The sequence below is a fragment of the Anolis carolinensis genome, chromosome 1 (genome assembly GCF_035594765.1).
Source record: "Anolis carolinensis isolate JA03-04 chromosome 1, rAnoCar3.1.pri, whole genome shotgun sequence".
NCBI classification, from domain to species: Eukaryota; Metazoa; Chordata; class Lepidosauria; order Squamata; family Dactyloidae; genus Anolis; species Anolis carolinensis.
In genome coordinates this window covers 32,466,395-32,492,237 of record NC_085841.1, presented here as the reverse complement: position 1 = coordinate 32,492,237, position 25,843 = coordinate 32,466,395, and the positions used below count along the sequence as shown (strand labels likewise).

Genomic DNA, 25,843 nt, shown 5'->3' with positions numbered 1-25,843 from the left:
ATGGAAGTTGTAGTTCACCCTGCAGCAAGTCAGAGCACTGTGACCCACATGACCTAAGAAAAATACTAGAGAGGTTTGGGGAAAATTTATCTTGATTCATAGCCATTGTAGGTACTGGGATTTATAGTTCACCTGCAATCAAAGAGCACTGTGGACCCCATCAACGATAGACCTGGAAGTAACTTGGTACACAAAACTCCCATGACCAACAAAAAATACTGGAGGTCTTTGGGGGAAATTCATCGTGATTTATAGGTATTATAGTTCACCTAAATCTAGAGAGCACTGTGAATGCAAACAACAATGAATCTGCACTAAATTTGGCACATATACAAAATATGCCCAAATTTGAATATTGGTGGATTTGAGGTGGAATTGGCCTTGACGTTAGTTGTAGTTATTAGGATTTATAGTTCACCTGCAATCAAAGATAGCCCTGCACCCAGTCAGGCTGTGGCGCAGGCTGGTGAGCAGCCAGCTGCCAGCTGCAACAAATCATTCTGACCAAGAGGTCATGAGTTCGAGGCCAGCTCGGAGCCTGCGTTTGTCTCTGTCTGTTCTATGTTAAGGCATCGAATGTTTGCTTTATATGTGTGCAATGTGATCCGCCCTGAGTCCCCTTCGAGGTGAGAAGGGCGGAATATAAATACTGTAAATAAACAAAACAAACAAACAAACAACTCAAATGTCAAATGCCCTTTTCAAATAACCCAGGCACCGCTGGGTCCTCAAGCTAGTATGCAATATAATTTAGATTGTTTTTGAACTGTGTGACAAGCAATTAACAATACTGTAAGTCCAATAAATATTTTAAAAATGTAATTCATGCTGCTGACAAAAATAGAGCCGGATATTAATAAACTGATAGCAGCACAACAGGTATTTGCAAGCTACCTTGGTTCTGAGCTTTCATCTTAAGTAATGGAGAGTCCTTAGAACTGAAGATGCCGGAATTGCTCATTCCTTTCTTTGTTGATTTCAGGTATCTGTGACTTGGAGTCGCCCCAAATTCCTGAGAGCGATGTGATGTCACTGACCCACTGCTTATAGGAGTTTCCTGGGGACTGGATGAGAAGCGGCTTGGTGTTTTCTCTTGTTGCCATGAGAATACAGATGAGGAAGCCTGCTGCCGAGCAATTTCTCTACGACTTATCATACTTTCAGGACACGTGGTATTTGTTTTCTTTTCAGAACAAAAGAAGAGAGAAAATAAACATTTTCTTAATTGGACTGAACCCATTTTGGGAAATGCTTCAGAGAATAAGAATTTTCTAGTTTAGGTCAAACAAACAATAAAACTCACTATTAATTCATCCATCAACAAGTCAAAATTCATGTGATTTCATACTTTTTTTAATTTAATGTCAGCTGAGAGCTGCTTCCTATGTTCTGTCATAGGACAAACTATGTTGTTGCCTTTTTTCATCCTGAATCAATATTTTACATGTAAACATTCTACACAACGCAAGCCAGCATGGTTTTGTGTTTTCAGTATTGGACTACAACTCTGGAGGTGGCTTAGCTAGAGAAACTCATTGGATGGCCTTGAATGAGTCATCAGGGGTTCATCTACATTGTATAATTTTATTTTTTGTATCAGGAGCGACTTGAGAAACTGCAAGTCGCTTATAGTGTGAGAGAATTGGCAGTCTGCAAGGACGTTACCCAGGGGACACCCAGATGTTTTACCATCCTGTGGGAGGTTTCTCTCATGTCCCCACAAGGGAAGCTGGAGCTGACAGACGGGAGTTCACCCCGCTCCCCAGATTCGAACCGCCGACCTTTTGGTCAGCAGTCCTGGTGGCACAAGGAGGAGTTAACCCCATGCACCACACTGTAATTAATGTAGTTTGATACCACTTTAACTACCACGGCTCAATGCTATAGAATCCTGGGAGTTGCAGTTTCATGAGCCGCCCGCACTTTTTGATAGAGAAGGCTGAAGACCTTATAAAACTACAACTAACATGATTCCATGGTATTTAAAAGGATGTTAAGCTTCACTAATTCTATAATATAGCTGCATCCATACTCTCAGCCCCAGAAAACCCCATCATAAGGTTGTTGTACATCAGATATAACTTGGAAGCACACAACAACTATTTTTTAACCAATTACTTGAGATTTCAAACTCTTCAGTTCTGCTTCTAGTCTTCTCCTTTCTTCAACCTCTTTACTGTATTTTGCTTGGAGTTCTTCATATTTTGAATCTGCCAATGCGGAATAAAAGTCCATCATGATCTTATTTTTTTAAAATAACCTTATTTTCATTTATGATACTATATACACAGGAGCACATGTAATGCTGTACATGGAACAATGAAGACATTTAAAGTACGTTTTTACAGTATCCAGTATTATGGAATTATATTGTTCGGAAATAAGGAACTTCCTTTACAGAACACAATGTCTGGGAGATGTGCCCTCAGGATGAGTGCAAGACATAATAAACAAACAAGACGACATAACTGTGGTCATTTTCAGTAAAAGCTGAGATTTTTTAAAAAAGATAAAAAATTACATTCATAGTTTTTTTTAGAAAAGAACAAAATGTACCATTGTCACTTGGTGTTGAAGAAGTAATAAGATTCCTCTGTGGTGTACTATTGAAAGATACATCTCCAGCAACATGGATCTTCTGATGTTTTTCCAATTCAGATTTATATCTGTTTTTTTGTGTTTTTAAAAGTAAGAAAAATTTGCTGAGCATCAACAAAAATAGTATTGTATCCTTACTGAGTTAGCTGAAACAAATGTTGACAACTTACTGAATTTAAGTCTTGCAGTGGGAACTCAACTTATTTACAGAATAACTTCATTCATGTTTACTCCTAAGTCCCACTGCTCCATAGGAAATAAGTCAAATGCTGTACACTTCCTAATAAATGAATATAGTTTTGCTGCCCTAATCTGTATCTCTTAGACTGAAAACCACAATACACACAGAAAGATGTGGTTTGTATAATATTCAAGGCATGGCAATGTTTCACAAACTCCTGTTGTTTCCACAAATCTTAATGAGAAATTCACATCAGTAGGTGAGGTTTTGGTTAAGAAAATGGCTAAATGTGCACAGAATACTAACAAAACAGATCTTTCAACCGGAAACTCTTTATAACCTTCAAAGGTTCAAGATGTTAGTCTAGATGTGTCTATTGAAACCATTAAAACATAGGAGTTATTTTCTTTCAGACATAATTTCTTACACATTTGCTATGTAATGCTGGCTTCTGAAGCTAAGAGGGTTCTAGTTTCAGACCACTTTCTCAATTTTTGTTAGAACCAGTATAAACAGATCAAGGTGGGTACAGTTTGATTGTTGTTGTTGTTGTTATTATTATTATTTGGTTGTTTGAGTTTCAGATTTTCAATTGCAATTTCATACAACTTGGATACAGCTATAATAGAAAATTGGGGCAATTTAAAAAAATATCAAAACAAATATTTTAAAATTGCATTGTCTGAGAGGTAGAAGGAATGACATGAGGGCAGTCTACTGGAGCAAACAGAAGACTACCAGTTCTAGAAATGTGACCCTACCATGGCCAACATTGTGCCCAAAGTAAAACCACGAGCAGGATGAGACTGCAACTCTCGAGACTAGGGTTCAAATCTCTGCTCAGTGATGGAAACCCACTGCATGTCTTTCGGCAAGTCATACTCTCAGCTTTAGGGGATGGCAAAGGCAAAGCTACACTGAACAAATCCTACCAGGAAAACCTGATGACAGGCCCGCCCTTGGCTTGCCATAGGTTGGGAATAACTTGAAGGCAAACAACAATTGTCAGTCAAACTGGATGGCTTCAATGACATGGGACTGAATCCAGAGTGATTCTTCGCATTGTGCCTAGGCGGCTCTTTGGTGATAGGCAGCACTACCTTGTAACCTCCTTATGTGTCAGGTTTCTCACCTTTTAAGTTCTTGTTCTAGGTTTTCAATTTGTTTCTTGCTTGAAATGAGTTGTCCTTCTTGAAAGTTAACTTGCAATTCTTTCACTTGAAGGTCGTGAGCAAGTTTCTGCCTTGTGTTTTCTAAGTTATCACACAGTTCCATCAAGTTCTGGTTCTCTCTCTTCAACGTTGATCCTTCATTTTTTTCTTGATCAACCTTATCAAAAAAGCCTATAATTACTAATGACATTTGGCTTGATTCCAAGTTTCTACTTCATAAAAATACCTCACTTGTTTCTGGAAAAGAATGAACTATTTTCAATATTTTTGTTTAAGATTCAAAGGGTGTTGGAAGCATGATGTACATCAAGGTGGGAAACCAGAGTTTGTTTGACTACAACTTCCACCCATCTTTGCCAGCATAGCTAACAATGAGGAATCATCTCAGCTGCAGCCCCAAATCATCAGTGGCAGTCCCATAATATTATTAACACAGCCCTACATATCTATTTATTAATATCCAAATAATATTGACCAAATGTGCAACATTATCTTTTAGTCAAATATTTCATCTTATACAATTCTTGGTTGAAGAACAGTTGTATAAATTCAATATAATGGTTGCTCTACTGATCTTCACCAATAGTCGCTAGATCCTTCAATAGAGTTTGATAGAGCAGGAGACTTATGGAGTATTTAGTTTCATTCCCTCTTAGGAACCTGGTATATAGCTTATTGTGTCAACAACCAAATAAAAACAAAACTGAGAATCAAGTTTTAGGTTTGGATATACATCAACCAGAGCTGAGGATCATGCAAATAGGCAGTTTCTAGTTTTCCTTGAACACAATACACAAATCTCTGCCTTATTCCCATTGTGGCCCCATTGCAGTCTCAGTTTAGTCACATACTTTTAAAAACTCTGACATGTCATCAAGTTACAAACAAGATAGGTTCTGTAGGTTTGTTCTTAGGTTGAATGTGTATGTTAGTCTGAACAGGTACATTTTTAAGTGTAACTCCACCCAAATATATATAAGCTTTGGATAACATATAAAGGGGTTAACCTCTGCTTTTGTTTTGCTGCGCCCCTCTTCAGCAGATTTGACCACACTTTCTGTCGCTGTGATAAGTGAATTTTGAAAAATGTGGCTTGTTGTAGAAACAAGGATTGGTGAGAAAGCTTCAGCTGAGGCACTTTTTCCCCATGATAACTCTTCCAGGAGTGAATTTCCCTACCAAAGGGTAGATTTCTCACACTTCTTGTTGTCTCGCCCAATTCTTACCTATGAGTCGTTTGTAAGTCAGATGTTTGTATGTATGCAAGATCTATCTGATATTTTATACACTAATTTGCTCTTTTCAAGTAACCCCAAAACAACATACATTAATGACAGACCTGGCTACTGGGAGTTTCCATTCTCAGATTACACAAATTACAGTCATTTAAATGGGTCTTAATAGCAAAAAGATTGCTAGAAATAGCTAAGCAGATATTTCTAGTATGCTCGTTCTTTTATAATTAAAACAATTAAAATTATGAGTGTATTTTAAATTATTTATTAAAAAGAAAATACCAGAATTCTGCCTAAATTGGTATAACATTTTATACATTCTTAAATTACCTTCTGTTTTTGTTTTTGTAAAGCTGCCTCTAGAGATTCCAGCTGAAACTGCTTTTGTTGTCGCTCTTTTTTAAACTTCTCCAGTTGACTTTCAAGTTCTTGAATCTTGTGAAGGACTTTTGTGGAAAGGCCTTCTTTCCATTCTTCCACAACCCAGCTCATTTTCTCTGCTTTCACTTTCTTAAATACATAAAAAAAATCACAAAGTGGAGAAAAGAGAAGAATTATACAGAAAGGCACTCTTCTTAAAATATGTAAAATTATTCTTATTTTTCATTGCACTAAAGAAATACGTTTGTGCTTCAGGCTGTGTATACCACAGTGTGAGTCTCACTGGTTTTAAGAGAACTTACTTCTGAGCAAAATGTGTACAGACTGCTCAGCAAGTCATATTTCTCAATTGCATACTGGGTGGCATTGGGAGGGGAGTCAGAATGATATAATAATCAGGATCACTTGAGTGTTTATTGAGCTATGTGTAGGCTTTAAAGAATTGTACTGAGTTTGGTCCATAAATTAATCTCTTTCACATACCATCTTTCTCCTAACATTTAAATGCTAAAATGCATAAGATATTGAAATGCGAAATGGCAGAGAAACAAGTTAAATAATGTGTTGTCGAAGGCTTCCATGGCCAGAATCACTGGGTTGCTGTGGGTTTTCCGTGCTGTATGGCCACATTCCAGAAGCACTCTCTCCTGATATTTTGCCCACATCTATGGCAGGCATCCTCAGAGATTGTGAGGAGAATGCTTCTGGAACGTGGCCATACAGCCCGAAAAACTCACAGAAACCAAGTTAAAGAATGTATGATTAAGTGGGCACAAAATGTTGGGCACAATATATTGTTCCAGCAATTGGAAAAATGTGGACTAAAGAGGTAAAATTTACAGTATGTTTTTTAAAAATCGTTTTTATTAATATTTGCATGTAAGGGTAAAAGTTATAAAAACAGGGAAAGTAAAGGTAGGAACTTGTGAGGAAAGAATAGAGGAGGAATGTGTGTGTGTGTGTGTGTGGGCGGGGGGTATGGAAAACAGGGGAAAGGGATAAAAAAGGGAAGGTTTAAGGGTTAAAGGGTCCGTTCTCTCTCTTCAAGGTAATCAGTATCTTTTCTAAAGTCTCTCTTATAACTTAAAAGAAAATTTATATTAAATGATGTACCGATGGTATATGACTCTTGAAAAGCTCTCCAAGATGTCTAAAAAGGTTTCTAACAAATGAAATGAACAAATAGGGTCATTTTACCATATGTGATGAACATGTAATTATGCCATATTACATTCAAATCCATAAGTTGATTGGTAAAATTTGGGAAATACCGAGTTAAAATCTGAGCCTTTTTCTACTGGGACTAATATAAATGACTATGGTATATTTTTGCAATATATTACAACAAGATATATTACAGGAGCCCCCATTGGCACATCGGATTAAACCACTGAGCTGCTGAACTTGCTGACCAAAAGGTCGGTGGTTTCAATCTGGGGAGCAGGGTGAGCTCCTGCTGTTAGTCCTAGCCTCTGCCAACCTAGCATTCGAAAACATGCAAATGTGAGTAGATCAGTAAGTACCGCTCCGGAGAGGAGGTAACGGCGCTCCATGCATTTCTATTCTTTACTTCTTATCCTAATTCTATATCCTGATTTTTTTAAATTATTACTTTTAATGTAACTTTAATTTTTAAAAATAAAATAAACATTATGAAATACAGTCTTCCTCTTTAACAACTGGCTTACCAAGCTTTTTTTCTAGTGAGTCATGTTTTCCTGTGATGTAGTCAAAGTACAGCACTCTCAGTTTAGTCATTTTGGATTCCAGGGAGAGTTCAGACTTGATTTGCTCTAGGAACCATTTATTTGTATTTTTAGCAATCCACCTAGAACACTTTCCCAGCATCATATTTCAAATTAGCTTTCTTCACTGTTATTGTTTTCACATCCATACACCAAAGTGGGAAATAGGACAATCCTAACTTTAGCATTTAATTATAAATCTGTACATCTCTGGATCATCATGCATACATCCTCAGACACACATCTGATTGACAATACAAAATAAGAGTTGAACAACAATGTCAAAACATTGATTTAAAAAGATGTTGAAATCTAATAATAATGATACCAATACAAAACATCCCAATTAACGAACAGTAAACACGTAAAGGCCTCAGTAAATGGGGAAATGGAAAATGGTTGTCATGGGAGGAAATTCCAAGAAGGCTCTACTCTGTGTCCTCACCAAATGTTTCTGTGATAGTGGAGGAACTAAGAGGAAGAAAAGAGGACAAGTTTGTTTTCTGCTGCTCTAGAGACTAGGACATGGACCAATGGATTCAAACTTCAGGGAAAGAGATTCCATCAAAATATTAGGAAGAACTTCCTGATTGTAAAAGCTGATCAGCAGTGGAATGTGGTGCCTTGGATTCTAATGGAGTCTCCTTCTCTGGAGGTTTTTAAACAGTGGCAGGATGGCCAACTGTTGGGAGTGCTTTAATTCTGTGTTCCTGCATGGCAAGAGGTTGGACTGGATGGCCCTTGCAGTCTCTTCCAACTCTTCCAGGGCCTTCCAGGCAGGCCCTATATCCCAGGATCTGATCCCAGGTTTTCTGTTTATCCCAGATTATCTGGCAAGTGGGGAATCATATAATCCTGTTTAAAGTAGAAAGCCTGGAATCAGAACCTGAGATATAGGGCCTGTCTAGAAGAGCCCTCAGATCTCTACATTTAGGTAGGTCTATTTACTATTGTTACTTTATGCAGTCCTCTCCTGCATTCTACTCTGCTTTGTGCTCAACTGTTAAAAAACAAAACAAACTAACTAAAATAAACAAACAAACATAATCATTGTTGTCAAAGACTTTCATGGCCAGAATCACTGGGTTGGTGTGAGTTTTCCAGACTGTATGGCAATGTTCCAGAAGTTTGCTGAAAAACTAGGCAAGCGGGTTTATATATCTGTGGAAAGTCCAGGATGGGGGGAAGGACTCTTGTCCATTTGAGGCAAATGTTAATGTATCAGTTGTCCACCTTGATTAACATGTAATGGCCTTGCAGCTTCAAGGACTGACTGCTTACTGCCTGGGAGAACCCTTTGTTAGGATATGTTTGCTGGCCCTGATTGTTTTCTGTCTGGAATTGACTCTTTTTCTGAGTGTTGTTCTTTATTTACTGTCCTGATTTTAGAGCTTTTTAATACTGGTAGTCAGATTTTGTTCATTTTCATGGTTTCCTCCTTCCTGTTGGAAGTTGTCCACATGCTTGTGGATTTCAATGGCTTCTCTGTAGTCTGACATGGTGGTTGCTATAGTGGTCCAGCATTCCTGTGTTCTCAAATAATAGGCTATGTCCAAGGTAGTTCATAGGGACTACCAAACGCAGTGCCCAAACACGAATCAAGGAACGTGAAAGGAACTGCAGACTAATCCAACCAGAGAATTCAGCCATAGCAGAGCACTTGATGAACCAACTTAGACACAGCATATTATTTGAGAACACAGAAATGCTGGACCACTCTGAAAACCACAATGTCAGACTACACAGAGAAGCCACAGACATCCACAAGCATGTGAACAATTTCAACAGAAAGTGGTAATCCATGAAAATGTACAAAATCTGGCTACCAGTATTTTAAAAACTCCCAAATCAGGACAGTAAATAAAGAACAACATTCAGAATACAGGAGAATTCCAGACAGAAAACAATCAGGGCTAGCTAACACCTCCTAACAAGGGATTCCCTCAGGCAAGTAAGGAGTCAGTCCTTGACCCTGCAAGGCCACTAAATGGTAATCAAGGTATATTAACACTTGCCTCAAACAGACAAGAGTTATTTCCCCTACCCAGGACTTTCTACAGATATATAAACCCCTCTTACCTAGTTTTTCAACAGACCTCACAACGTGTTGTTGAAGGCTTTCATGGTCAGGATCACAGGGTTGTTGTATGTTTTTTGGGCTGTATGGCCATGTTCCAAAAATATTCTTTAATAGCCATTGAAATTCACAAGCATGTGGACAACTTCAACAGAAAGGAGGAAACCATGAAAATGAACAAAATCTGGCTACCAGTATTAAAAAACTCAAAAATCCGAACAAAAATCAGAATCTCCCTCATGCTACCAATGAAGTCTAGTGAATGGCACCTCTCATATATTGGCACATATTCACCTGCTTCCTCTTCGACCCCATTGGCTGCCCAGTATTACGATGTTTATTTATACCCCACTTTTTCTCTCCACAAGGAGACTCAAAGCGGATTTGGTTGAGCATCTGCCATGCAAGTTTCATGAGATCTAGATTTGTACATGATTTTCTTCTCTGTTGTTAAACGTTTTAGTTCTCTTGTTTGGCTACAGACAAGATATTTCAGTGCAAACTGATGTTCCTGAAGTCTTCCAATAGATAAACGACAGACAGTCCCCGAATTACAAACACCTTTGGCCACAACTGCCTGTTTAGTCAATGCTTTAAAAACTCTTAGAGCAAAGATGATGTACATCTACACTATAGAATTAATGCAGTTTGATGTGTTGTCGAAGGTTTTCATGGCCAGAATCAGTGGCTTGTGCGTTTTCCAGGCTGTATGGCCATGTTCCAGAAGCATTCTCTCCTGACATTTCGCCCACATCAATGACAGGCATCCCCAGAGGTTGTGAAGTATATTGGAAACTAAGCCATTGAAATCCACAGGCATGTATTTTAACAGAAAGGAGGAAACCGTGAAAATGAACAAAATCTGACTACCAGTATTTAAAAAAAAACCTCCAAAATCATAACAGTAAATAAAGAACATTCTGAAAAGAGAGGAATTCCAGACATGAATCAATCAGGGCCAGCTAATCACCTCCCAACAAAGGATTCCCCCAGGAAGGAAGCAGCCAGACCTTGAAGCTGGAAGGCTTTTCAATTTTAATCAAGGTGATTAATTACAACATGCACACTGGCCTCCAACAGACAAGAGTTCTTTCTTCCACCCTGGACCTTCCACAGATATAGAAACCCCACTTGCCTAGTTTCCAATATACCTCACAACCTCTGAGGATGCCTGCCATTAGATGTGGGCGAATGCTTCTGGAACATGGCCATACAGCCCCGAAAACACACAACAACCCAGAAAGGGCATTGTTTAAAGCATTGCATTCAGTTGGCACAAACACTTGGCAGTCACTGTGTATATGTATCCTTAAGTGTAGATCGGGATCCCTACCTTTCCTCTCCTTCGTTTTTCCTCCAGAACGGCTCCAGATTCAAATCTGCCACCATCTCCAGCAAACGTTCTAGGGCTCGCACCACGCTGGACGTGATTGGTCGCCCGTGAATGCCAATCTTCCTTGGCGTGCTTCGGTTGGGCCAATAGGACTCCCCCGAACGCGTGACGTCGCTCTGCAGAGCGGGAAAACGGGCTCTTTTTGGGACACAATTGGGCGGCGTGAGTAGGAAGGCGGGAGCGTGGCTTGTTTTGTCTCCTTGGAGCTCGTTTTGGCGTCGAGCCTACAGGCCTTTGTCCGTTTGCCGGGAAAGTAGACTCTTTTCAGGGCATGAGCAAATTTGGGCCCTCCCTCCTGGTGTTTTGGACTTCAGCTTCCACCATTCCTCACAGCCTCAGGCCCCTTCTTTTCCCCCCTCAGCCGCTTAAGCGGCTGAGGGGGAAAAAGAAGGGGCCTGAGGCTGTGAGGAATGGTGGAAGCTGAAGTCCAAAACACCAGGAGGGAGGGCCAATTTGGCCCACGTGGAAGTCCAACAAGGTAGGAGAAGCCGAAAGGGAAAATATATCAGTGTATGTCTTACTTCCTGGGGTATCCTTTGTTGGGATGTGCTAGCTGGCCCTGATTGATTCATGTCTGGAATTCGCATGTTTTCTTTATTTAGTTACCTTATTTCTATCCCGCCTTTCTCTACCCCGAAGGGGACTCAAGGTGGCCTACATATGACAACTATTAGATGCCTTAAAATAAATACAAACAGAGACTTAAAATCAGTTAAATTTAAAATTGATACATATTAAACATTTAAAACATTACATTCAATATTAAAAATCACGTCATCCAAAAATCATAGTCCAAGGCTGTTCCGTCGTCAATTATCCGTAATTCCAAGTTTATTATTGCACTGTACTAATCACCGAAAGCCTGATCCCAAAGCCAAGTTTTTACTCTCCTTCTGAAGGCTAGAAGGGAGGGGGCTGATATTTACTGTCCTGAATCTAGAGGTTGTTTTAAAAATACTGGTAGCCTCCTCAGGCAGTAAGCACCCAGACCGTGAAGCTGAAAGGCTATAATAATAATAATTTTATTTTTGTATCCTGCCCCATCTCCCCGAAGGGGCGGCTCATTGGGGAACCAAGCCCAAAATGTACAAAAAATACAATATAAAATACAATACAATCACAACAAGTTAATACACAATTCTAAAAACACATCATCACACAATAAAAACATGGCCAGAGGCCGGGAACAACACAATAGCACTTCAATCTACAATCTTGGGGAGAGGGATAAAATTATAATTGTGCAATATCTTGGGAATATTGGTAACTGACTATTCAGTGCTAATCAAGATGGCCAATTGCAACATTCACACCTGCCTCAAACAGACAAGAGTTCTTTCTCCCAACCTGGGCATTCCACGGATGCTGTATATAAATCCCACTTGACTAGTTTCCAACAGACCTCACAACCTCTGACCATGCCTGCTATAGATACAGGTGAAACATCAGGAAAGAATGCTGCTGGAACATGGCCATACAGCTCGGAAAACTCACAGAAACCCATGTTGACTAGCTTGGAGAATCTGGGGGTGCGTCTAACACTGTAGAATTTTGTGTGTGTGTGTGTGTCAGAAGCAACCGGAGTTGCTTCTGGAGTGAGAGAATTGGCCATCTGCAAGGACGTTGCCCAGGGGACGCCTGGGTGTTTTGATGTTTTTACCATCCTTGTAGGAGGCTTCTCTCATGTCCCCGCATGGAGCTGGAGCTGATAGAGGGAACTCATCCACACTCTCCCCAGGTGGGATTTGAACCTGGCAGCTTTCAGGTCAGCAACCCAACCTTCAAGTCACTTAGTCCACTACGCCATCTGGGGGCTCCTTTTACTGTAGAATTAATTTAGTTTGACACCACTGTAAGAATCCTATGGAGTCTTGGGAATTGCAGTTTGGTAAAGCGCCAGCACTCTGGATGAGAAGGCTAAAGACCTTTTAAAACAACAAGTTCCATAGCACTTTTTTAATTGTGTGAGAAGTGATTTGAGAACATACTGCGAGTCGCGTTTGGTATGAGAGAATTGGCCATCTACAGAGATGTCCAGGGGACACCTGGATGTGTTAGCTGGGAGGCTTCTGTCATGTCCCCACAAGCTATAGCAGACAGGAGCTCACCCCGTCTTGCAGATTTGAACCAGTAATGTTCAGGTCAGCAGTTCTCCTGGCACAAGTGTTTAACCCAGGCATGGGCAAATGTGGTCCGTCTGGGTGCATTGGACTTCAACTTCCACAAATCCTAACAGCCTGGTTTGACCCATTGCAACTGGCAAAAACATCAAAGTAATACTTTAAACAGAAATTAAAATGAAATTAATTTTAGTGGAAATGTTATATTAAGATTGTCTTTCTTTACTTTTAATTACTGTATTTCAATATTAATATCAAGTCAGTACAAAGGTTATGGTATGGGACAGTATTAGGCCTATTTTTAGTATTAACTCTTGTGCAAACAGAAACTACATTGTTACCTGGCATTTACCAGCTGAGGGTCTACTATATGGACAAGTTTCGGACTGTTAAAAAACAGAAAGATCAGAATCCTTTTTCTTTTCTAGCCACTAGGTGATTCCCTTTTCCAAGAAAAAAGCCAACATGATAATTGGTTGTCCAGGGAAAATAAAAAAAAATCTGTTAGTAGTGTTTTCAAGCATTTGTTCAGGGTTGCCTGATTTTATCAATTTAACATTTTTCAACTTCTTAATAAAATTAAGTTATTTCTGTCCTTTATGAAAATGTTTGTATGGAGGTTCTTAAAGCTGACCAATACATTAGCATCAGCATTAACTGTGCTGTGAGCTTCCCCATTTAAGCGGAATTGTTAAACAGTTCCCAAACGCATTTAAAAATAACTACCTGGATGTATTCTTACTATACTCAAATTTCTTCGATTCTAAGACACCATCGATAGTAAGATGCACCCTGATTTCAGTACCACCAACCGTATATATATCTCACCTAAGATGCACCCATTTTTAGAGATGTTTATATGGGGGAGAGGCAAACAGTTTGACTATTTTACTGCACCATTGTATGAAACAGGACTTGGATTTGGGCATTAGTGGGGGATCCTAGAACCAAACCCCAGTGGATTTTAAGATCTCCCTATATGTGATTTATTTATATCTATTATTACTATTAATAATAATATCCTACCTTTTCACACTTAAAAGAGGCCCCAAACAGCAAACAATACTAAACACAATACAGCTTTCTTGGAAATAAGCAGAACAGAGTAATAGAGCAGAGTATCATCAGAATAGTGGTAAGACATAACTCCTTGATTTCAGAGGCAATAAACCTATGCATTTTATACATACACTGAGGTATTCCATTCTCTAAAAATTAATAATTGTTAACCAATACAGTAGGTTTAAAAAACTTAAAACTCACTTTCAAACATAACATAAATGTGGTTTTTGCCTGCTAACATGCAGTTTGGGCCTTCTAAGGTAAAGATAAAGGTTTTCCCCTGACATTAAATCTAGTCATGCCCGACTCTGGAGGTTGGTTCTCATCTCCATTTCTAAGCCGAAGAGCTGGCATCTGTAGATACCTCCTAGATCATGAGGCCGGCATGACTGCAAGGAGAGCCGTTACCTTCCCACCGGAGTGGAACCTATGATCTATTCACATTTACATGTTTTCAAATTGCTAGGTTGGCAGAAGCTGGGGCTAACAGCAGGAGCTCACCTCACTCCCCAGATTCAAACCTCCAACCTTTCGGTCAGCAAGTTCAGCAGCTCAGCAATTTAAATTCTAGCTTGAAGCAGTTTCTACTACTTTGCTGCGCTGTACTGTAGAAATTATTACATTTCTAAGCAGAGCAGTGTAATCTGTTTCTCATACTTTAAAAGAGAGTTCTTACTGAATAAGCATTTTATTGATGTACAAAATGCTCAGCAAAAGAATTCTTTTTTCACTGAAATATCTACATTGTAACTCCAGTCTATGATCTCTCTTTTTTTTATGGATGGGGAATCTGCTGGAAAACTATTTGGCTTCCAGTGCTGTCTTCGTAATTGTGAACCACAAAGTTATTTTAACAAGTTAGATCATGCTTCATAACAGGTTTGTTTTCCAGGATTGTGTAATCCAAATTCCTTTTCCAAATGAAAAAAAAAAAGATTGGCAAATATGGCTGTTAGTATGTAACTATAGGCCCTTCCAGACAGGCCCTATATCCCAGGATCTGATCCCAGGTTTTCTGCTTTAAACTGGATTATATGAGTCCACACTGCCAGATAATCTGGGATAAACAGAAAACCTGAGATCAGATCCTGCAATAAAGTGTTCCCTCGCTTACTCCGTGGTTCACTTTTCGCTCCCTCGCTGTTTCGCGAGTTTTTAATAAATATTAATGCACACCATTTATTGCAGTATTTACGCTGTTTCACAGGTTTTTGCGGTGTGCAAAGGGTTTTGGAAGGGGGAAAAGGGAGAAATAAAGGGAGGGGGAGGGTAGGGAAGGGTTGGAAATAAAAAAGGGTTATTTAGCTTCCATTCTTCTCTGCTGGTGTACTGTATATTGTAACTGCTAAAATAAAGTACAGACTACATTGTAGTAATTGGCCTGTGGTTTGCTCACCTCCACACATAGAATAAATATAGTGTCTCTACTTCACGGATTTTCACTTATTACGGGAGGTCCTGGAGCGTAACTCCCGTGATAAGTTAGGGAACACTGTATAGGGCCTGTCTGGAAGGGCCTTATAACTGTACATCACATAATAGAGCAATGGCATTTGCTGCAGTTCTGGTAAGTATAACATAATTTTGCAATGCAGAAATGCTGTGTGTGGCAAATTCCTTTTTTATACAGCTTATGTCATGTTTTGCAGAATCTCAGTTGGATGAGGTTGAGGTTTCTCTCAATTTTGTCCACCAGGTTATCTATGTAGCGACACATGAGATCTGAAGAATGCTGCAATAGCATTGCACATGCCTATCAAGATTCCTATCCATCACCAGGCACTCCTCTTGAAATTTTCTCAATGTACTATATGTACTTGCAGTTGGATATCCGGGACAGGCTCAACAGTCTTCCTTCTTCCATTAACTTATGTGGTCACAGGATTGGCGTAGGAGTCCTCTAGCCTGTAGTGATGCGAAATTTCTACATCCATGTTGACGTTGCCCTCCCGGAGTGGCACCACTTACGGCACTTGTGGCTTCACTTGTGCCATGACATCCATAGGTTTGTTATCTGACCCTATTGATGCCACTAGCAAAGTCTGGATCTCCTTTCTGTGCTGGGTGAGATAGTGTTGGGAATAGAAGAGTTTATAGTTTTGTACTCACTTGCTGATGGACTTTACACTTCCTGGGACACTCAACCTCCACAGGGATTGGGAGACCTATAAAGATGATCTCCAGAAAGCTTAGCAATACCTGTTGGCTCTTGGGGAGTTTCCTGGTTCTTAACTGGCGATTCTGTCAAAATCTTGATCAGCTTTTGGAATGGGGAAATGACCAGGGCAGAGCACACAACTTGTGTGGACAGGAATCTTGGAGAAGTGAGATGTATAATTTAGATCCTTGCCTTTCCTGGTTAATTAAAAATGCCAAGAAGAGGGCAGTTGTGTATTTTGAGTACTGTTTCCTAAACTGTGGGTCCCAATTCCAAATTAGGTCCCTTTGGCTCAATATTGGGGTTATGAACATTTTGACAACAGCAAAAGGTTTCTGAATGCCACCCATTTACACAAATTAGCAACAGTACCGTGTTTACAGTGAATTCTGAGAAAATGCTTCAGCTGTACTCCACAAAAAGGAAAGTCAGTTTAGGAAGCCTTACAAATACTGATTTTTTACCAGTAAATGTTCGATTTTATACTTATTTCATATACCAATATACTTGGGATCATGTACAACTTTCTCAGCTGAAAAGGGATCACAAGTGGAAAAAGTTCAAGAATCCGTGGCTCAGATGGTGTGGTTAATAAAAAGTAAAGGTAAAGGTTTCCCCTGATGTTAAATCCAGTCATGTCTGACTCGGGGTTGGTGTTCATCTCCATTTCTAAGCCGAAGAGCCGGCGTTGTCCGTAGACACCTCCAAGGTCATGTGGCCGGCATGACTGCATGGAGCACCGTTACCTTCCTGCCAGAGCTGTACCTATTGATCTACTCACATTGGCATGTTTTCGAACTGCTAGGTTGGCAGGAGCTAGAGCTAACAGCGGCCGCTCACGCTGCTCCTGGGGTTTGAACCTGGGACCTTTCGGTCTTCAGCTCAGTGCTTTAATGCACTTTGCCACCGGGTCTTCCGATGTGGTTAATAGCTAAGCTTAAAAAAGGCAGGATTTCAGCTTCCTTAAAAAAGGTAGTTATTAAACCATTACAGTAAAAGTTATCCCTGGATCCGTTCATACTGGATAATTATCAGTTTCTAGTGTTCCATTTTTGGGTAAGGTAAGAATTTATAAATGAGATTATTATTTAGATGCTTTTCAATTTGTTGTCAGGTAAGGCTGTGGGGAAGAGAATGCTTAATGGATAGTGTATACTGAGAGCTGAACGAGGGCAGTGAAGGTGTCTCTCTGTGTGTTTTGCAGGTTGTCTCGGAAGATTTTGATATGATTGACTATGGTATCCTTCAGACCTGCCTCCCTGTGATAGATTAGTCCCTTACGAAGAGTCAAAGTACAGACTGAAATTAAGCCCTATTGTGTATTGCATTAGTAATAACAGCAAACAGCAAAGACAAATGACATTCTCATTGCAAAGCTTTGCTATTTTGTGGATGAACACCTGAAATTTTCACAACAGCTGTGAAGTATTGCACGTAAAGGCCAGCACACCAAGAGTGCAGAAAAAATATATATGCACAGTAAAGTATATAGAAAATACTGTGCATGAACCAAAACAGCCTGCAAAAAGGACATGGTTTCCAAATTTGGCTCTCTGGATGTTATGACTTCCATTAGTTCATGCCTTAGTCTCTGGAAAAGCAGAAAACAAACATGTTCCATCTTCTAATCTAAATGATATCTAAATGATATCTTGGTACATTCTAAAATGATGCTTGTGATGACACCAGCCTTCTCTTTAAGCTAAAAGATACAATCTCTGTGAACTATTCCTCACAGGGCCTGGCTTACAGATCTTTTACAATCTTTGTCACTTTCCCCCAGACATGTTACAGCTTGTCATTATCCTTCTGTTTGAACTGTAGTGTTCAAAATTCAACACAATATTTTAAGTAAGCCTGACTAAAGCAGTAGGAAATGATACTTCCCTACACTCTTGTTGATATGGCCTAGAATTGCACTGGATTTTTAAAAAAATTTGAATCACACTGCTGACGTATGTTTAGCTAATGGTCTACTAAGACCTCTACATTTCTTGTATGCATACTGCTGTCAAGTCAGATGTTATCCTCCTATCTGTGCATGTTTAATTTTTCTAGTCTAATTGTACTGTTATATTTATATTCCATTTTCCCAGTCCAGTACTCAGTCTGTTTGGTCATCCAAATCATTTATTGAAATGTTGGACAATATCATTGTATCAAATTCAAGACAGAATTCTGTGACATCTCATCAGTCTCTTTATTCTAGGATAAGGAGGAACCATTGGTGAATACTATTTGGGGTTCAGTTCATCAACTTCTTTAAAAAATCCTCCTAAAAACAGCCTTGTTATCTATACCATATTTTGCCAATTGGTCTGCTAGTACCTCAGCAGAGAACTTGTCAAAACCCTAAATGAAAACAAACTGTTCTACATTTATCTAGCAAGCCAGTAACTTAAAAAAAAAGATTTAAGACTAGTTTAGCATGATTTGTTTTCCTTTCTCTTTGCTTTTTTATAATATTTAACCTCTAACAAGCTTGATGTTGTTTTGAGCTTTAGCTTTCTAATTCTCTTCCTACAAGAACTGGCTATTTGTCTGTATTCATCTTTGGTGGTATTCCTTTCTTCCATTTTTTATAATGTTCCTTTTAAACTATGGCTTGTCAAAACTTATTTATACATCCATCCTGGTTTCCTCGATTATTTCCCACTTTTCTTTCTCATTAGAATTAATTGTAATTGTGCTTTTTAAAACCCTCCTTTAAGAAACACTACATCAGCATTTCTCAACCTGGGGGTCGGGACCCCTGGGGGGTTGCAAGGAAGGTGTCAGAAGGGTTACCAAAGACTATCAGAAACACACATATTTACCTATCATTGTTTGAGTCCACAGTGCTCTCTGGATGTAAGTGAACTACAACTTCAAAACTCAAGGTCAATGCCCACCAAACCCTTCCAGTATATTCTGTTGGACATGAGAGTTCTGTGTACCAAGTTTGGTTCAATTCCATTGTTGGTGGAGTTCAGAATACTCTTTGATTGTAGATGAACTGTAAATCTCAGCAACTACAACTCCCAAATGAAAAAGTCAATCCCCCCCAACCCCATCAGTATTCAAATTTGGGTGTAATGGGTATTTGTGCCGAATTTGGTCCAGTGAATGAAAATATTTATTTATTTACCTTATTTCTACCCCGCCTTTCTCTACCACGAAGGGGACTCAAGGTGGCCTACATATGACAAAATTACAGTTATGAATTAGCAATGAATTTTTTTTATGGTGGGTGTCACCATGGGTTGTGGCATTAGAAAGATTGAGAACCACTGCACTAGTCCATCATGAACTGAACATTTTTCCCTTTGAGCATTTCTCGCAATGAGATCTCAATATTTTCTAAAACTTAATTTTTTTTAGAATCCAGTGTATTTTCACCTTTCCTCTGCTTAAGAAATCCAAAGAGAATGTGATGCCTCCTGCAAAGAATCTCACTATTTCTTCCCTGTTGACCATTTCTCTCTATTGATTTTGATCAGATCCAAGGTAGTCAGTCTTCTTGTTGCCTCGTCCACCTTCTGGATAATGAAACTGTCAGCAAGACAAGTGAGGAATTTGTTTGATCTTACATTCTTGGCACAGTTTGACTTGCAACAAATACCAGAGTGGTTGAAATCTCTCATTATTACTGTATCTCTCCTTTTGGAATGTCTGGTTTCATTTTAAAAGGCATCATCGAAGTCTACAGTTTGGGTTGCTGTGAGTTTTCCAAGCTGTATGGCCATGTTCCATAAACATACAGTCTTGAAAACTCACAGCAACCCAGTGATTCCGGCCATGAAAGTCTTTGACAACACATCTACAGTTTGGCTTGGGAGGGGATCTATAGTAGATGTCAGTGTTGTTTCCTTTCCCTTTCATTTTTACCCATACTCACCCCTTTTTAATTTCTTAGCCATAAATCTCATCACAGGTGTATAAATCTTTGAATTACAAGGCTCTTCTTTCTCCTTGTTTGATTTGTTTCTGCTGTAGCTCAGCCTGAGCCTGAGCTTGGGCTCATTCAGCCAGTAATTGTCCCTGCACCTGATTTGCCAGAGGACCCTGGGTTTGGGCCTGACATGCAGTCAGAGTTTGGGCCTGAGATGCAACCAGCTTTGCCAGAGGACTCTGGGTTTGGGCCTGAGATGCAACCAGAGTCTGTTCCAGTGGATTCTGGGACCAGAGACAGAATGGTTGCAAGCAAACATTTTGAACCGCATTCCTCTCCGCCATCAAGGCCAGTTCACCAGGTGTCAGATGGACCTTTTTCGTTTAGAGGAGGATAATGAGTTTGACAGGAGGGGAGCAATAACTCATCAAAGGAGGGAACGAAAATGTTTACGGAGATGTAAACAACTGCTTTTGAAGTGCTCAAATGAGTAGTTTTCTCATGAGAGAAAGATATTTCATGAAAGAAAGACCTTGGATTTTTCTTAAATGTCTGGTTATTCTCTGCTTTAGCAGAGGTGGCAACATTGCAATTCAAGAGAAAAAGATCTTTTCTCCGTGTTCCTGTTTATTCTTGCAGCCATGGATTTTGTTTCAAGTTCTAGCCTTGTTTTGTCTTTGGATCCAGTTCCAGTAACTTTGCTGTTTGGATTTCTATTACCTTGGATTACTTTGGAGTTTGATCCTGCAATCTAGCCTTGTTTCCTGTGTTTCTGTCACGACCCAGGCTGCAGAGCACCAATAACCATACACAGAGGCCAGAATCTATCTAATATCTTTATTGAAGGAATATATAAAGTTAATAAAAACAAGTGTAGAAAATAGTCCAGAATTAGACCTTTCAGGAAAGGTCAGAATTAGTCCAAAAAGGCAATGTCCAATAAGAAATATTAAGGTCCAAAGTTGTAATCCAATAACCGAAACACTCACTTTGCCAAGCAAAGTGAGGGGAGATGACAAGGTCCTTTAGTCCATGAAACTTGAGCGAGGCTAGGAAATAACTTGATACTTGGAACAAGGCTTGAACGTGGAACAAGGTAACTAAGAACAAGAACAAGGTCCGTGGAATAACTTGATAAAATCCGTGGAACAAGGCAAGGATTGATCCTGGGAAACAAGGCAAAGTCCGTAGATAAACAAAGGCTGGGAAGCAAGGCGAAGGCTGGATAGCAAGGCAAGGCTTGAACAGGAGCGAGGCTTGAATCGGAGCGCGCTGTCCAGACGCAACTCGCTCCGTAGGCTGACGAATTGACTCCGCGAAGTTACTACGCGGGCAAAACACCTAAATAGAGTCTAACTTTCCCGCCGAAGCAGTTCTCTGGGAAACAGAACCGAAAGCTAAACTCTGAGACCAGATGTGAGACTCCCCAAAGATTCTCACGAGAAGCAGTCTTAATTGGCCACATTCTTAGCTGCAATCCTCGCACTCCTGCGCGAAGCTGATTCCAAACTTCTCTGTTGTTTACAAAACTCCCGGCGCAAGAACACGGGAGAAGTAGGCTCTGGGCTTGTTTGACATACTTCTGGGAGACAACTTTCCTGCAGGTGCAAGGTTCCCAGATCTGCCTGGGAAAGATCTGGCTGAGAGGAATCCAGTTCAGACTGGGAAGGTAAAAAACCCAAGTTTTCATCTTCATCAGGAATTACAATGTCCTGAGCAGGACTACAAGGCCCATGGGTCATCACACTATCCCCCTCCTCAAGGCCCCTCCCAAACTGGGGCCCTCTCCCCGAGGCGCGAGGTCGCGGCTTGGCGGGATAGGTCTGATGAAAGCGACGGGTTAGCTCAGGAGCATGGACTGTGGAGGCGTCTTCCCAAGAGCGTTCCTCAGGGCCAAAACCCACCCAGTCAATGAGATATTGCAGGCGGCGGCGGTGAAAGCGAGAATCCAAAATGTCCTCAACCTCGAACTCCTCCTCCCCATCCATCAAAACAGGAGGGGGGGCCGGTTGGTCTGTATCAGGTCGCACACCATCCGCCGGAAGGAGCAGGGAACGGTGAAACACTGGGTGAATGCGCATTGAACGCGGAAGTTGGAGTTTGAAAGTCACGGGGTTTAATTGCGCCACCACTGGATAGGGGCCAATGAAACGGGCATCTAACTTCCGGCAAGGGCGGTGGGAGGGCAGAAAGCGAGTGGACAGGAAAACCCGATCTCCTACCTTGATTTCGGGGCCCGGCTGGCGATGTTTGTCAGCGTGGCGTTTATAGTCCTCCTTGGCTTGGTCCAGTTGCTGGAGCAAAAGTTGTTGCACCGCTGTGAGTTCCTGCAGCCAATCCTCTGCTGCGGGAACTTCTGAAGTTTCAATAACAGGGGGGAAGAAACGTGGATGGAAGCCGTAGTTTGCAAAGAACGGCGTTTCTTTTGTAGAAGCTTGAACTCCATTGTTGTAGGCAAACTCAGACAGTGGTAACAGAGAAGCCCAATTGTCCTGTTGATAGTTTACATAACAGCGAAGATATTGCTCCAAAGTGGCATTGGTGCGCTCCGTTTGCCCATCTGTTTGGGGATGATGAGCTGAAGATAAGCGAGAGTCTATGCCCAATAGTTTTTGTAGTGCCTTCCAAAAACGAGAGGTGAATTGAGATCCACGGTCTGTGACTAAACTCTTGGGCAATCCATGTAGTCTGAAAACATGTTGAAGAAATAGATCCGCAGTTTCTTTGGCCGTGGGGAGGCCTTCGCAGGGAATGAAATGGGCTAACTTGGTGAAAAGGTCCACCACCACTAGGATCGTGGTGAATCCACAGGAAGGTGGTAGGTCAGTGATGAAATCCGCGGAAATTATTTCCCATGGGCGAGATGGGGTAGGAAGGGGGTGTAAAAGCCCTGAGGGCTTCTCCCTTCGTATCTTGGAGCGCTGGCATACAGGGCAGGTGTTGACATATTTTTCCACATCCTTGCGGATCTTGGGTCACCAAAAATCCCTTAGGATCAAATGCATAGTTTTAAATAGTCGGAAGTGTCCTGCTGGTTTGCAGTCATGACACAGACGAAGCGCTTTTTCCCTGCCCGGTCCGGGTGGGATATAAACATGATTTCTATAGCAGAGCAGCCCATCTTTAAGCGAAAAGGGAAAATGCAGACCTTGGCGAAGTTGGTCCTGCGCCCAGGCATCTGCTTGCTGACTAGCCCTGATTTCTTGAGCACAGATGGGTCCTGGAGTAGGGGAAGTTGAACCAATGGGAATGGATTTGGTGTTCCCCACCGTGAGCGTGGCAAAGTTCTCGGGTTGTAGCAGTTGGGATTCAAAGGTCTCCTTGCGTCCTGCAGCGTATTCCGGTTTACGTGACAGGGCGTCTGCTTGCTTGGTTTGGGCTGGGGTCACATAATGGATCTGGAAGTTGAAACGTTCAAAGAATAAAGCCCAACGTTGCTGCCTCTGGTTTAGTTTGCGGGCAGTTCTTAGATGTTCTAGATTACGATGATCAGTGTGGACTTCAATGGGAAATTTGGCCCCTTCTAGCCAATGTCTCCAAGTTTCAAAGGCTGCCTTTATGGCCAGTAGTTCTTTTTCCCAAATGGTGTAATTCCTCTCTGGTGTGGTTAGTTGACGAGAATAAAAGGCACAGGGGTGGAGGTGATCTCCCACCGGTTGTAAGAGTACAGCCCCAATTGCCACATCAGAGGCGTCCGCTTGCACCACAAAAGGGGTTCCAGGATTTGGGTGCTGTAGAATTGGCTGGGAGGTGAATAGTTTCTTTAGTTGCTGGAACCCTTTCTCTGCTTGATCAGTCCAGCGGAAAGGCTGCTTTCCACGGATGCAGCTAGTGATGGGGTCGGACCAGCGGGCAAAATCTGGAATGAACTTGCGGTAATAGTTCGCGAACCCCAAGAAACGCTGCACCTCTTTCTTGTTAGTTGGCGCCCGCCATTCCAATACTGCTGAAACCTTGGCTGGATCCATGGAAAGCCCTAGAGGCGAGATGCGGTAACCAAGGAAATCTACCTCTTGTAGATCAAAGGCGCATTTTTCCAGCTTGGCATAAAGTCCATGATCCCGCAATCGTTGTAACACCATTTTGACGTGGTTCTCATGTTCTGATTGTGATCTGGAAAACACCAAAAAATCGTCCAGGTAGATTATCAAGAACCTGTCTAGATAGTCCTGAAAAATGTCATTGACAAAATGCTGGAACGTTGCGGGGGCTCCGCATAAACCGAAATTCATAACTCGGGACTCAAATAATCCGAATTTGGTCTGGAAGGCGGTCTTCCACTCGTCCCCTTCCCTGATGCGAACTAAGTTGTAAGCCCCCCGAAGATCCAGCTTGGTGTAAACCTTGGCTCCTCGAAGCCGATCCAGTAGATCCGAGATTAAGGGCAGGGGATAGCTGTTCCGCTTGGTGATATTGTTCAATGCTCTGTAGTCCACCACCAAGCGTAGTTCCCCTGACTTCTTCTTCACAAACATCACTGGGGAGGCGGCTGGGGATTGAGAGGGTCTGATGAATCCCTTGCGAAGGTTTGTCTCTAGGAATTCCCTGAGAGCTTCTTGCTCTGGTTCAGTCAGGGAGTAGAGATGCCCTCGCGGGATCGGGGCCCCCTCCACCAAGTCAATGGCACAGTCATAAGGTCTATGTGGGGGTAATTTTTCGGCTTCTTTCTCATTGAATACATCCCAATACTCGGAGTATTTCTTTGGCAAGGTGATGATGGGCTCGGTGTCTGTGGCATGGCATACCTTGGCTACGAGGCAATGGTTTTGGCAGTACGGTGAAGCAAACTGCAGTTCTCTGTTGGACCAGGAGATGTTAGGGTCGTGGAGAGTCAGCCATGGAATTCCCAAAATCACAGGGAAATGGGGGACCTCGGTAACAAAGAAGGAAATCTCTTCCATATGTTCCCTTATCCACATCCTGGTGGGTTCCGACCACTGACTTACGGGGCCCGTCTTGAGGGGACGGCCGTCTATGGCTTGCACCACACGGGCATTCTTGAAATCATGATATTGTAATCCCAGAGAGTCGGCATACTCTCTATCGATGAAATTGTTGGTAGCTCCAGAGTCTATCATGGCGTGGATCATGACGGGTCCCCTTTTTGCTGACCATAATGTGACCACGAGAAGGAACAGGACCCCGGTTGGCGGCTCTTGGATGGATTTTTTGACCGGGTTGGCGAGCCTCTCTACACCCGGTCGTTGGCTTCCCCCGCCGGCTGTGTGCCAGTCGGCTCGGACGCCTTCGTCTCCGTGGAGGACGCCGCCGCAAGACGGGCGGCAGGCTTCCCTTTGGCTGGGCACTCTCTGGCGAAGTGGCCCCCGTTCCCACAGTACCAGCAGAGGTTTAAGCGTTGACGACGGGCCTTCTCGGCGGCATCTAGTCTGGGACGCACATTGCCCAACTGCATCGGCACCTCCTCGCCTCCTCTGGGGTATGGGGTTGGCGGTGGGGGTCTCCACACCGGACGTGGCTGAACGCTGGCGGGAGCGGGGGGTTTTGCCCCGGCTCTACTGCCCTGGCCTCGAACCCACTGTTTCCTGTTGGCAATCATGACTTCAGCCCGTAAACATTGATCAATGAGTGCCTCGAGGGTCTGGGGAGGATCCACCTTGGAGATTTCTTCCAGCATTTCAATGTTGAGACCCTCCCGGAATTGTCCCCTGAGGGCTACATCGTTCCAGCCGGTGTTGTGGGCCAGCACTCGGAACTCGGCTATATACTGAGACATAGGTCTGTCTCCTTGGAAAAGGCGACGGAGTTTGTGACCGGCTGCCTCCAAATTGTCCTCGATTCCCCAAGTCTCCTTGAGGTGGTCCAAGAAGTGTTGCGCTGATCTTAGGTGTG

The 25,843-nt window shown here is 41.8% G+C and overlaps 1 protein-coding gene across 2 annotated transcripts in view; it reads right to left on the bottom strand.

Annotated features, from left to right (window-relative positions):
* cenpf (centromere protein F) overlaps positions 1-10,854 on the bottom strand; it is a 41,923-nt gene extending 31,069 nt beyond the window's left edge. For both annotated transcript variants that reach the window (XM_008125846.3, XM_062972066.1), the window contains exons 1-6: positions 10,723-10,854; positions 5,517-5,696; positions 3,912-4,108; positions 2,557-2,666; positions 2,119-2,210; positions 895-1,183 (exon numbers count right to left, since the gene is read on the bottom strand). In XM_008125846.3, the coding sequence (XP_008124053.2) occupies positions 895-1,183; positions 2,119-2,210; positions 2,557-2,666; positions 3,912-4,108; positions 5,517-5,678 (850 nt within the window). In that variant the 5' untranslated portion in view covers positions 5,679-5,696; positions 10,723-10,854. The remainder of the gene's footprint in view (positions 1-894; positions 1,184-2,118; positions 2,211-2,556; positions 2,667-3,911; positions 4,109-5,516; positions 5,697-10,722) is intronic.
* Positions 10,855-25,843: the final 14,989 nt, after the last annotated feature.